Source organism: Bos indicus x Bos taurus, chromosome 3 (genome assembly GCF_003369695.1).
Source record: "Bos indicus x Bos taurus breed Angus x Brahman F1 hybrid chromosome 3, Bos_hybrid_MaternalHap_v2.0, whole genome shotgun sequence".
NCBI classification, from domain to species: domain Eukaryota; kingdom Metazoa; phylum Chordata; class Mammalia; order Artiodactyla; family Bovidae; genus Bos; species Bos indicus x Bos taurus.
Window position 1 is genome coordinate 51,413,333 of NC_040078.1, and position 14,789 is coordinate 51,428,121.

The window sequence follows — 14,789 nt, forward strand, 5'->3', positions numbered from 1 at the left end:
GGAGCCCCCCAAAATAAAGTCTGTCACTGTTTCCATTGTTTCCCCATCTATTTGCCATGAACTGATGGGACCAGATGCCATGATCTTAGTTTTTTGAATGTTGAATTTTAGGCCAGCTTTTTCACTCTCCTCTTTCACTGTCATCAAGAGGATTTTTAGTTCCTCACTTTCTGCCATAAGGGTGGTGTCATCTGAATATCTGAGGTTATTGATATTTCTCCTGGCAATCTTGATTCCAGCTTGTGCTTTATTTCCAGCACAGCATTTTGCATTTTAACTCTGCATAGAAGTTAAATAAGCAGGGTGACAATATACAGCCTTTGATGTACTCCTTTCCTGATTTGGAACCAGTCTGTTGTCCCATGTCCAGTTCTAACTGTTGTTTCTTGACCTGCATACAGATTTCTCAGGAGGCAGGTCAGGTGGTCTGGTATTCCCATCACTTGAAGAATTTTCCACAGTTTGTTGTGATCCACAAAGTCAAAGGCTTTGGCATAGTCAATAAAGCAGAAATAGATGTTTTTCTGAAACTCTCTTGCTTTTTCAGTGATCCAACAGATGTTCACAATTTGACCTCTGGTTCCTCTGCCTTTTCTAAATACAGCTTGAACATCTGGAAGTTCACAGTTCATGGACTGCTGAAGCCTGGCTTGGAGAATTTTGAGCATTCCTTTGCTAGCATGTGAGATGCGTGTGACTGTGTGGAGTTTGAACATTCTTTGGCATAGCCTTTCTTTGTGATTAGAATGAAAATTGACCTTTTCCAGTCCTGTGGCCACTTCTGGGTTTCCAAATTTGCTGGCATATTGAGTGCAGCCCTTTCACAGCATCATCTTTTAGGATTTGAAATAGCTCAACTGGAATTCCATCATTTCTACTAGCTTTGTTCGTAGTGATGCTTCCTAAGGCCCACTTGACTTCGCACTCCAGGATGTCTGGCTCTAGGTGAGTGATGACACCATTGTGGTTATCTGGGTCATGGAGGTCTTTTTTGTGTAGTTCTTCTGTGTATTCTTGCTACCTCTCCTTAATACCTTCTGCTTCTGTTGGGTTGTGTATCATTTCTGTCCTTAATTGTGCCCAGCTTTGTATGAAATGTTCGCTTGGTATCTCTAATTTTCTTGAAGAGATCTCTAGTCTTTCTCATCCTATTGTTTTCCTCTATTTGTTTACAATGATCACTGATGAAGGCTTTCTTATCTCTCCTTGCTATTCTTTGGAACTCTGAATTCAAATGGGTATATCTTTCCCTTTCTCTTTGCCTTTGGCTTCTCTTCTTTTCATAGCTATTTGTAAGGCCTCCTCAGACAACCATTTTGCCTTTTTGCATTTCTTTTGCTTGGGGATGGTCTTGATCACTGCCTCCTGTACAATGTCACAAACCTCCGTCCATAGTTCTTCAGATACTCTATCAGATCTAACCCCTTGCATCTATTTGGCACTTCCATTGTATAATTGTAAGGGATTTAATTTAAGTCCTGGTTGAATGGTAAGCCTTAATATGTGCTACATACTGCCTGTGCCATGTATTTTCCGGTTTTGGACTATGTTCCTAGGCACATCTATTGCCCTTTTGGGGTGAATACAATTCAGTTTCTTTTTGTACGCATTCACTAGTTGTGATCTGAATTTATATACTTAATAAAGACCAGCAATCAGCCCATTTGTATATATAGTATCTAAATATGTACTTCTGAAGATACTGTGCCCTCAGAGAAGGGCAAAAGCTTCTTCAGAAATGCCTCCACCATCAGTTCAGTTCCAACTCTTTGCAACCCCAAGGACTGCAGCACAACAGGCTTTCCTGTCCATCACCAGCTCCCAGAGCTTGCTCAAACTCATGTCCACTGAGTTGGTGATGCCGTCCAACCATCTCATCCTCTGTCGTCCCCTTCTCCTCCTGCCCTCAATCTTTCCCAGCATCAGGGTCTTTTCGAATGAGTCAGTTCTTCACGTGCAGTGGCCAAAGTACTGGAGCTTCAGATTCAGCATCAGTCCTTCCAATGAGTATTCAAGACTGATTTCCTTTAGGATGGACTGGTTTTATCTCCTTGCAGTCCAAGAGACTCTCAAGAGTCTTCTCCAACACCACAGTTCAAAAGCATCAATTCTTTGGTGCTCAGCTTTGTTTATGGTCCAGCTCTCACACCCATACATGACTACTGGAAAAACCATAGCTTTGACTAGACGGACCTTTGTTGGCAAAGTAATATCTCTGCTTTTTAATATGCTGTCTAGGTTGGTCATGGCTTTTCTTCCAAGGCACAAGTGTCTCTTAGTTTCATGGCTGTAGTCACCATCTGCAGTGATTTTGGAGCCCCCAAAAATAAAGCCTGTCACTGTTTCCATCGTTTCCCCATCTATTTGCCATGAACTGATGGGACCAGATGCCATGATCTTAGTTTTTTGAATGTTGAATTTTAGGCCAGCTTTTTCACTCTCCTCTTTCACTTTCATCAAGAAGCTCCTCAGTTCCTCTTTGCTTTTTGCCGTAAGGGTGGTGTCATCTGCATATCTGAGGTTATTGATATTTCTCCTGGCAATCTTGATTACAGCTTGTACTTCATCTAGCCCAGCATTTTACATGATGTACTCTGCATATAAGTTAAATAAGCAGTTTGACAATATACAGCCTTGACGTACTCCTTTCTGATTTGGAACCAGACTGTTGTTCCATGTCCAGTTCTAACTGTTGGTTCTTTATCTGTGTACAGATTTCTCAGGAGGCAGGTCTGGTGGTCTGATATTCCCATCTCTTGAAGAATTTTCCACAGTTTGTTATGATCCACATAGTCAAAAGCTTTGGCATAGTCAATAAAGCAGAAGTAGATGCTTTTCTGGAACTCTCTTGCTTTTTCTATGATCCAACAGATGTTGGATTTCCATAAAATTCCATAATTTCCATAATATTCCATAAAAAAATATTAAACTGCAAAATAATTTGCTGCTTAAATGCAATGGCTGGCAAACCAGCTTGTGCACCAAAATTAGTCCATCACTCTTTTTGTGAATAAAGTTTTATTGGAACACTGCTATGCTGTTCCATTTACAGACGGTCCATATCTGCTCTTGGTCTACAACAGAAAGCCGAGTAGCTGTGATAGAGGCTGTATGGCCCATAAACCCTAGAATACTAATTATCTAGCCTTTTACAGCAAAAGTTTACTGATCCCTGACTTAAAGTGATAACTTTAGCTTTCTAAGAATTTTACTTATATGGAAATGCTGATTTCCTAAGTATTTTTATAATAGGATAACAGGTCTTATAGTCATTTTCAAAACCTGCATATAAAATTTGGGAGGACATCTATTTAAATCATAACCTAAAATATATATGTAAATCAGTGGCAAATAGCATGTAATGTAAAACCCACTATAATCATATAAATGAAGTTCTACAATTTAGTTGAATAATGGCAAGATTATGACGTTAATGAAATGACTGAAGCTAGCTTGCCAAGAGTTCTGGGGCCAATTCACCACCACATAATACCCCAACATATATTACTGTGGGATGAGCTATTATAGATTTACTGTATTTAAGTCACTGCCAAGAAACTGTATCATTGACATCTAGAAGTTAAAAATTATATATTCAAAAATATATATTTATTAAAATATATAGTGTCAAGGTAGTAAAGCAAACAATTTCAAGATCAGATCAATAAAAAGTTTGCTCTTAAATATCTGTTACTACAGTAATATAGACTATATTAAAATAGAATAAAAAAGTTTTCAACAAAACACCATGTTGATAATTCAAAAGAATTTCACCTTCTGTTATTTTAATGACAACAAATATGTTGTATTTTTTAAAATTAAGTGGAATTTTTAAAGTAAAATATAGGAAGCTGCACGTAACCTATGTCTACTCTTGAACATACTAAAAAGTAGAAGCAATGGTCCAAGGACAATCCATAATAGAGATTGGTCTTAAAATGTTTCATGTAATTGGTTTATTGAGGAATCTCAGTTTAAAGCAGATACTAACATCAAACTTTTTATTCCCAGTTAGTGCTATCAACCAAGCTGTGTCAATTTCACTTTTTTTCCATCCTTTAATGATTACAGGTGCATTCTAGTACCTTCTGGTTACTTTTGGTATTTAAAATCAAACACCTATTTCACACTTAATTTAAATCTTTTGTTCCCCATCACTGACTACACTTCTAGTTGGGGAGATCTGGAATGCAAATAGAGCATGATCCCTTGCTCTGCCATTTAGTGGGTCTAACTCCTTTGGAATAGGGCTGTGGTTGGGTATGGTCACTTTAAGTAACTAACCAGTGACCAGCAGGGTAATAGGAAGATGTCCTTGAACGCTCTAATCCAGATGTTGGTGGCCTTTGCTAATGTGGTGGCTCATTAAGTGACAGACTGAAGTTCTCCCCAGCCTCTCGGTGGACGAAGGAACCTTCTAGGATTCATGATGCTCAATGCCTCCCTACATGGGACACAGTGTTATTTGACCCTGTATCAGCCTCTTCTAATCTTCACTGAACCACTAAGGTCCTTTTCTTTTCTTGCATACCGTGTATACTTGGGGTATGGAATGGACTTTTATTTTTTTTCTGTCTATGACAATAACTACTGTCTCTAGTTACCAGGGTAGTACTGGCTTCTCCAGCAAGCCTCCTCCTCCTTTTAGAAATCTCCATATTCAAGTATATTCTCACTGGTTCCTGAGATATACTCTAGGCTCTTCCAAGAAATCCCTTAGTATTTTCTTCTTTGATAGAAATCCCAGAGTGGTCCGGTTATATAGATGTCCATGGTAGATGTCCATCTCAGGGCTGAGAGGACACTATATCCTCATTGCAAATATCCCTATCTTTAATGTTTATCTGGGATAGTCTTGGATCTCCCTGCTAACTTTCACTTGGCAGGGAAGATGAGGAAAAAAGATGAAAGAGAAGGAAAAGTCTTTTTACTAGGATTCTTTACTTTCTACAGTGCTGAGGATACCACAGACTATGCCCCTTCTTCTAGTTCCCTTCCTTATAAAAGCTGGAATGAACGGTAACTGATTAAAGGCTTGATAAAGGTTACCTGAGGAGTTTAACCGTTTCTCAGTAAAACAGGAAGGGTTGGTAGTGGTGGTAGACCCAGTTTATGCCTCTGTTTTAACCCATGGGGTGATACCTCAGATACAACTTATAAAGAGATAGGAAAAGTCCTACCCAACATAAAAATCTAAATTTAAATATGCTTAAAATTATTAAAATTACCTCATTACAATGCATATTGTTGGTTCAAGTATCCAATAAGAGGGGACTATTTATGTAAACAATCCTTTTAATACTTGTTTTTTGATGATTATAAACATAATACATGACCATTGTTTACAAAGAAAAGCATAAATAAGAAAATTAAAAATAAGAGAAAATTAAAACAATGCACAAATGGCTTTGAAATAAATAGTACAATACCTTTCTTTAGACAACAAATTTAAGTTTGCATAAACTAAAATTAGAAAGTCAGTATTCATATAGCACCTGGAGAAGTAGAAGAGAACTATATCCCACTCCAAGTACATGCTATAAAGAGAAGTGGTAGGAAGGAGGAGTTTTCCTTCAGGGGAAAAAACTGATGAAGCACTGTGGTGCCCTTTGATAAATGGAGAAAGTAACCCTAGTTGCCAGCTTCCTTTCTCTCAGTTCCAAACCCTAACTAACAGAGTTCCAACTGTGTACTCCACTTTTGAATTATATAGGATATTGCCATATCCTTTCAGTAAACCCCTACCTCAGTTTTATCTTATTTAAAATGATCTGAATTGATTTCTGTTTTCTACAAGCACATCCTAAGAGTTATTTCTCAGTAGAGTTACCATTAGCTAAAACGACAATACTAACAGAGTTAAGAATCTAGGAGGTAATCATAGATTACTTTAGGTATTAGGTAAAAGATTTCTGAGACTCAATAATTACCTTCTGAAAGAAATTACAGTAATCTCTTCTTAAAATATAGATTGCTACTTCTTTTAATCCTTCTAGTCCATACATATCAGCCATATTGAGTATCTGACTAAAATAAAAATAGATGCACTGTTAATTCTTCAATTTAAATACCAAGGCATAATACACAATAATTTCTTAATGATAAATAGTTTGTTTAGAGAAAATAATAATCTTAACTATTTTAATTCTAACTTTCTGCCCTACATAGTACTCTTTACAGGTTATAAGAAGAACATAGGTCAAAAGTTGAAAGCACTGTAACTTGATTTGAATTGTGGAGAATAACACAAAGTAAATTTGGAGATGTTTTACAACTTCCCCTCATATTCTCAGTGATATATACAACAAGGCCCAGGAAACTGCTTCAAAGGCTATAAAAGTTACAACTCTTCACAATAAATAAAAATTTAGGAGGAGGGCAACTAATTGATGTTTATCATATTGAAAATGCCTACAGAGTACCATGAGATTAGAGGTGGCATCCAATGACTCAGAGGGCTTCTGTTGCTTCTTTCAATTGGCAAGTATTTCTAAGCACCCACACATACACTAGGTACTCAGGAAACCTACAAGTCTCAATTCCATGATAAAGTTTCATACGGGTTTCCAGTATTTAATCCCTGTGACTCAGGATACTTTCACCCTCAAATCATATTCATTCAGTTTATAACTAAAAGAACTAATAAATATTTAAAATTAAAAGAGCAGCCTTCATTTGTGTGATGTTAGAATAGCAATAAAAGGAGAGAACATCCCGAAAATTAGACGAGCAAGATGTATTTAGGATTTCAGCAGCTTAGATGATGGCATGTCGCCATAGAGTACTAAAGAACCATACCATTGTTGATCTTTAGGATGCCTATATTCTCAAATTACTTTTGGGTTTTTTTCTTTTGACATCCTAAAATTTAAAAATAAAGTAGCAAAAAAATTTATAAAATTCCAAATTTGACTAAAGTTCAATTAACTTTATAAAATCTGTCATTTATTTTCCAAAACAAATATTAAGTTTTTCAAACACAGCAGCAATTAGTCACTTAGTCGTGTTCGACTCTTTGGGACGCCATGGACTGTAGCCTGCCAGGCTCCTCTGTCCACGGGATTCTCCAGGCAAGAATTCTGGAGTGGGTGGCCATTTCCTTCTATTTAAGTCTAATAAAGACTTTTCTTAATCTTATTCTTATCTTAATCTATCTATCTTATCTTAATCTATCTAATCTTAATCTTATCTAAAAGATGCTAGATCATCTTTTCTTCTAAATAAGGTGACTTACTGTTTTTAGATATTGCCAAAATATGTACAACATTCAGCAAAATAATAAAAATGAAACTTCTACTTCACTGACACTTTTAAACAAAGCTCAATAAAGCAGAAGCCACAAAATATCAATATTTTTATATTTAAAATCATTAAAAAATAATACCTACCCAACATTAGCTTTGACTGGAAAGTCCAAAGTTCCTCCGTATATAAAGTGCATCATAACATTCATTTCTACATGGCTTATACTGAAAAATAAAAGAAAACTAAACTCAAATCCAGAAATAATTAAGGTTTAACTGATATCAATGATACATTCTATTTTCCCATAAATTTTCAGTCAAGATAAAGTTCTAATCTCATTTTTATCCGAAGAATACAATTTTCAAATAACATCCAGGAGGTATGCCATTAATTTAAAAATGAAGTTATAAAAAAAAAAAAATGAAGTTATAACTGCAGCCATGGGTTTTTATATATTGTAAAATGTTATTCAGTTCAGTTCAGCTCAGTCACTCAGTCGTGTCCGACTCTTTGCGACCCCATGAATTGCAGCATGCCAGGCCTCCCTGTCCATCACCAACTCCTGGAGTTCACCCAAACTCATGTGCATCGAGTCGGTGATGCCATCCAGCCATCTCATCCTCTGTCATCCCCTTCTCCTCCTGCCCCCAATCCCTCCCAGCAACAGGGTCTTTTCCAATGAGTCAACTCTTCACATGAGGTGGCCAAAGTACTGGAGTTTCAGCCTCAGCATCAGTCCTTCCAATGAACACCCAGGACTGGTTTCCTTTAGAATGGACTGGTTGGATCTCCTTGCAGTCCAAGGGACTCCCAAGAGTCTTCTCCAGCACCACAGTTCAAAAGCATTAATTCTTCGGCCCTCAGCTTTCTTCACAGTCCAACTCTCACATCCATACATGACCACTGGAAAAACCACAGCCTTGACTAGACGGACCTTTGTTGGCAAAATAATGTCTCTGCTTTTTAATATGCTCTCTAGGTTGGTCATAAGTTTCCTTCCAAAGAGTAAGTGTCTTTTAATTTCATGGCTGCAATCACCATCTGCAGTGATTCTGGAGCCCCCAAAAATAAAGTCTGACACTGTTTCCACTGTTTCCCCATCTATTTGCCATGAAGTGATGGGACCAGATGCCATGATCTTAATTTTCTGAATGTTGAACTTTAAGCCAACTTTTTCACTCTCTTCTTTCACTTTCATCAAGAGGCTTTTTAGTTCCTCTTCACTTTCTGCCATAAGGGTGATTAGTATATGATAAAATAATTAATTCTTTGTTGGGCATCTTCCATGATAGACAAAGTTAGAAAGGACTTTAGAGGTCATAGTTCAATCTCTGGCTCCTTAAGAAATCCTCTTCAGCATCTTTGAAAAATGGCCTCTCATTTTGCTTAAAGCCTGGGATGGACAACTACTCCATTCACTAGAAAGATTCTTGCTGTGCATACATATTTCTTAATTTGTAATACCTATCCAGCAGCTCTAGCTCTGCCAACATCCTCATATTACAGATTTAAAAGACATAACTTAAAGAAGTAGTCTGAAGTGATAATCTTTATGTTTCATGGACTACTAGATCTCAGACTCTCGTGACTTCTCCCAAGCACCCCAGATTCAGTCTTTTATTACTCTTATATTTTGTTCATAGCACTGTTACAGGACTTCTTGCATCTTGGCCCTCCCCTATTCCTCTGTATCAAGGAAGATTAATTATCTGATTGGTGGACAACAACCACTGGTTGTTGATCATGAGGAACGTGTTGTTGTTCATTTGCTTAGTAGTGTCCAACTCTTTGCAACCCTTGGCTTGCAGCATCCCAGGCTTCCCTGTTTTTCACTATTTCCTAGGGCTTGCTCAAACTCATGTCTATTGAGTCGGTGATGCCATCCAACCATCTCCTCCTTCATCATGCCCTTCTCCTCCTGCCTTCAGTCTTTCCCAGCATCAGGATCTTTTCTAATGAGTTGACTCTTCTCATCAGGTGGCCAAAGTATTGGAGCTTCAGCATCAGCCCTTCTAATGAATATTCAGGATTGATTTCTTTTAGGATTGACTGGTTTTATCTCCTTGCAGTCCAAGGGACTCTCAAGAGTCTTCTCCAACACCATGGTTCAAAAGCATCAATTTTTGGTGCTCAGCTTTCTAGATGAGAGGTAAACTGATTTCTTTTCTCCTTTTTTCGCTGCTGAACCAGCAGTAAGAGGTGGTGAGAGAGAAGCGTACTGCTATCCAGATTCAGACTTTCTCTCAAGTGGGCTGTCTTAGAGTAGACATAGCAAGCAAATCAACTTTGGCTTTTGCGTAAAATCACATTTTACTGCCTTATCAAAAATTAAGGAAATGTTTTCTAATTTCACCTGCTGATTCTTTTGTCTTATTGTGAGCAGGAAGAAAGTATACTATTTATTGGGCCCCCCTCAGAACTCCAATAGATAGCTAAGATGGATAACAGATACCCTTCTTTACATCACCTCTTTCCACAGATTCAGCAGAGAAGAAAGGAGAAAAGAAATCAAATTACCTCTCATCATCAAATTAACCCTCAGGTCAGAGTTCGCCCTGACCAATGCCCAGTGGTTACTAGGTAATTCACTCTTCTTGGTACAGAGGAATAGAAGGTTGGACAAATGCAAGGAGTCCTGTAACAGTGCTATGAACAAAACAGAAATAACAAAAAGAAGACTGAAGAATAAGTCTGCCTAAGTCAGAGCTGGAGGTTCATCTTAATCCTCTCTCTCATTATATCCTATCATTTTATACCTTCAAATGTTTTTTAATTCAGCCTCTGCCATCTGTTGCTGTCGTTGTTTAGTCACTAAGTCGTGTCTGACTCTTGTGATCCACGGTCTGTACCTTGTCCATTGGATTTCCCAGGCAAGAACACTGGTGTGTGCTAAGTCACTTCAGTCATGTCTGACTCTTTGAGACCCTATGGACTGTAGCCTGCCAGGCTCCTCTGTCTAAGGGATCTTCTGGCAAGAATACTGGAGTGGATTGTCATGCCCTCCTCCAGGGGATCTTCCTGACTCAGGGTTGGCACCCAGGACTCCTGTGGCTCCTGCATTGCAGGCAGATTCTTAATCGATGAGCCACCTAAGAATACTGGAGTAGGTTGCTATTTCCTTCTCTAGGGGATCTTCCAACCCAGGAATCAAACCCTTGTCTCCTGCATTGGCAGGCAGATTCTTTACCATTGAGCCACCAGGGAAGCCCTTTTGCTATATATTTCCCCCTTTTATTGCCCTAGTTTAGCCTCTCAGTTTCTTTCATCTGTACTATACTTCATCATAGTACTCTGAGGGCTTCTTGCCTGAAATTACCTCCTCACATCCCATTTCACACATTGCAATCAGAGTGACTTTGCTAAAATGTAAATCTGATACAGTCCCTGACTTCTAAAACCCTTTAGCAATTCTCCATAGGACCTAGGAAAAAAAGCCCAAATTCCTTAGCTTGGCACAGAATGTTCTTTATTATATGATCTCTGGTTTCTCTAGCAGCTATTCCAGGATAAGCAAACTACCATTTCCTATACCTGAACGACTTACAGTTCCTTATACATCCGTTCCTTATCACATACTGTTCACTCTGCTTAAAATTCTCTCCCTCTCTATTTATTTCATCTTTTAGATACAAGACACGTGGCTCTTTACCTCTGATTGTTTCCTTAACACTCCCAAGGGGGGGGAAAAAAGGAAATCACTGAACGTTAAACATAAATAATAACTAACATTTATTGAGCATTTATTATGATTTAGTCACTGAGCTAATAAGCATTTTCAATGCAATTAGCTCATTTAATCGTAACAACTCAATGGGAGGTTATTATTATTAGTCTCATCTTACAAATGAAAAACCTGAAATTAAGTAACTTGCTCATGGAGGTGGGTGCTGGGAAAAAAATTAATTGCCCAACATCAAATGGCTAGTGATGCACTGGAATTTAAATCCAGGCAAACTGCATTGGAATTTGGAATTTAAATCCATACTCCAATGCCTGGGCTCTTAAGCAGTATAATACACCCCCCCACACACACACACACTTTCATTATCACATTTATCAAACTGATTTATAATATCTTTGTTTACATATTTGTTTCTCCTTCTAAACTGAATTCTGTGTGGGCAGGATTTGTGTCTTATTTACCCTTGCATCTCTAGTAGAAGCAAATGTCAGCATTGATTCAATATCCCCAGGATCAAAATTTCCTTTCCCTGCATAATACTGGAGCTCTGCATGGAAGCAGGCTGGGGACAGTGCTGATAAGACATTCACAGTTTGTTAAGCACAGTATCTAATGTCTGCTAAAGGGAGACAAGGAGAAAGGCAAGAAGAAAAGAAAGGGAGTTCCACAGGGTAGGACTCAGAAAGGTGTTTGCTTTGATTCTTTGGCCTTAAATAAAATATGCTCAATAAATGTTTAATGAATATTTAATGAATGGCTTATTAGGGTAGTTACAAGCATCTCCTGAACCTTCAGAAAGAATATTGAGTTGAAAACATATAAATATTTTTTAGTTTACTTAATATATATTTACTGGCTTATACAATGGCTAACATTGTATGGCTTATACAATGGTTTCTGCTGATTCAAAACTCCATATCTCTTCTTTAATATTTAGAAAAAAGTCAAATCTCTAAATATGCTCATTTATATACATGGATATGACAAGAGTTGATCTCAGTATAATTATGCTGTATTATCTGTAGTCTGTTCATATAAAACAGTAGCATAATAGTTACATTCCATGCACTTTTCCTTGAAATTTCAAGAGCCATTCTTATTAGTGTTAATGAGGATTGAATATTTATGTTATAAGAATAGTTTCTTCTAAGACTTGACATATTTAAGCAAAGGAAAATAATGACTAGGTAGAAATAAAACTTTTATTAAAATAAACAGCAAAATCTGGACATTTGAGCTTATATATCAATATATATGATAGCTATAAAAACAGCAAGAAACTGTTTTCCTGCTGTCTTGACAGCTGTTTTATTAAACTGCAGCCTCATTATTATAAGTCATCTGTATTTTTATGAAAAGTATTTATAAAGACATGATCAACTGACTTGCCAAAAAACAAATTACTGCAATAACCCACAGTTTAAATAAATGGAAAGATTTAAAGCACTGCTGCTGCTGCTGCTGCTGCTGTGTCGCTTCAGTCGTGTCCGACTCTATGCAACCCCATAGGCGGCAGCCCACTAGGCTCCTCTGTCCCTGGGATTCTCCAGGCAAGAACACTGGAGTGGGTTGCCATTTCCTTCTCCAGTGCATGAAAGTGAAAAGTGAACGCGAAATCGCTCAGTCGTGCCCTACCCCCAGCAAGCCCATGGACTGCAGCCTTCCAGGCTCCTCCGTCCATGGGACCCTCTAGGCAAATCAGAATAAAATCCTATAGGAGATGAAAATATTACATACACTCAACAGTTAGAAAAAATAAAAGACCATGAGAGGACAGAGCACTAGGCTCAGAGATAACATGTACCCAGTCTAAAACCTCTATGCTATATATGTGCTTCCTAAAGTTTTAGGTTTCTACATATGTGGGCTAAGGTAACATAGGGCCTCATTCACTCATTCATCATTCATTTACATTCAATATTTATTGAATGATAGGCGCTATTCTGGACCTTACATTCTAGAGAGAGGACATGGACAATAAATGTCAACAAATGTGTGTGCTTAGTCACTCAAGAGTCAAGTTGGACTCTTTGTGACCACATGGACTGTAGCCCACCAAGCTCCTCTGTCCATGGAATTCTCCAGGCAAGAATACTGGAGTGGGTTGCCATGCTGTCCTCCAGGGGATCTTCCCAACCCAGGGGCCGAACCCAGGTCTCATGTATTGCAGGCAGATTCTTTACTGTCTGAGCCACCAGGGAAGCCCATGTCAACAAATATACGAAGATAATTTTAACAGTGAAAAGTGAAGACAATCTAACAGAATAACATAGAAAAAAGTAACTGGAGAGTTGGGCTGTAGCTCCTTTAGGTGGGGAAGTCTGGGAGAATCTTATGGGTCAGATCATACAGGTTCTTATAGCTTATGATAAAGATTTGGGTTTAATTCTAATTTGTGATGAGAAGGCATTGAAGAATTTTGACCAGAAGAGAAATATGACCTGATTTACATTTGAAAAGGTCATCCTGAAGGTTCAGAGCAAGCCAGGAGTCTCTGAAGGAAGATGAAAAAATCCAAATTTATACTCTAAAGTCTCAAGCCACCACCGGAAGACTTCTGTTTACATAAAATGGAAACACGTGGGGTTTCTTTATGGAAATATTGGCTGTTCAACTTCCAGTACTGGATGTGGAAAACGTCCCCTTGCCAACCAGGGGAACTTCCTTTCAGCTTTATCCTCCCACCTTCCAACTCTGGGACATGGGTAGAACTAGGATTAAACGTGTGTGCTCAGTTGGTCAGTCATGTCCCACTCTTTGTGGCCTATAGCCCACCAGGTTCCATGGGATTCCAGGCAACAATACTGGAGCCAGTTGCCATTTACTTCTCCAGAGGATCTTCCTGATACAGGGATCGAAGTCATGTCTCTTGCATCTCCTGCATTGACAGGCAGATTCTTTACCATTACGCCACCTGGGAAGCCCTAAAACTAGGATAATAGGATTCCACTATTCCTACCTTAATTTATTGAAGGCTGTCTCATTTTAAAATGTCACATGCATTACATCTTTGAGCTACCAACTCAAAAAAGAACCAAAAACCAATTGGTTCTTTTCCGTAAGGACAGATAAGATTTCAATTTTAATCTATTGCAGAAAACATCCTACAGATATGCAACAGTGGCACAGTTCCAAAAGAGGTTACTGACCAAGCAAAGCAGGTGTTGCTGTCCTAGTCCTGGAAATGGTGCTCACTTGAACACTTTACTCTCTAGAAAAATGAGCACAGCACCATTTAGGGAAAGAAAAAAAGGTAAATAATAATCAGCACTACAGACTATACACCAAACACTATGCCAAGTTTTTCCTTTCAACAACCTCAGGGAAGGTAAGCAATGTCCCAAAGTCATGTAACAGTTTGGGCCTGGATGTAGGACTTCCTATAAGGACACCAGAGTCCATGATCTTTTTACTATACGACACTACCCCTTGAAACATCTACTCAGGTTTACAAGTTAATGTGAAAAGGCAATTTGTTTTATAGATTACTTTGTTACATTATAAAAATTCTTAAAAGATGTGATTTTTTAAAACAGTAAAATTCCTAAATATGCTTTAACCTTCTGACAGCTTTATACACCATGACACTAATAACATTTTAGGTGGTAATTTGACACAGTCAATTTGATATGTAATACAAGAGGGGACTAGATCTGATAGACAGAGTGCCTGAAGGGGATGGAAGTTCGTAACACTGTATAGGAGGCGGTGATCAAAACCATCCCCAAGAAAAGGAAATGCTAATAGACAAAATGGTTGTCTGTGGAGAAGCAAACAGCAACCCACTCCAGAATTCTTGCCTAGAGAATCCTGTGGACAGAGAAGCCTGGTGGGCTGTTGTCTATGGGGTCGTACAGAGTCG

The 14,789-nt window shown here is 38.2% G+C and overlaps 1 protein-coding gene across 4 annotated transcripts in view; it reads right to left on the reverse strand.

Moving 5' to 3' along the window:
- The window catches only part of KIAA1107 (KIAA1107 ortholog), a 93,669-nt gene that overhangs the window by 32,501 nt on the left and 46,379 nt on the right, over positions 1-14,789 (reverse strand). For 3 of the 4 annotated variants that reach the window (XM_027536529.1, XM_027536527.1, XM_027536526.1), the window contains 2 exons: positions 7,389-7,469; positions 5,931-6,027 (listed from right to left, as the gene is read on the reverse strand). In XM_027536529.1, coding sequence (XP_027392330.1) covers positions 5,931-6,027; positions 7,389-7,469 — 178 coding nt within the window. Of the gene's footprint in view, positions 1-5,930; positions 6,028-7,388; positions 7,470-9,762; positions 9,781-14,789 lie in introns of those variants that run through there. The other variant, XM_027536530.1, reaches the window with a different exon arrangement.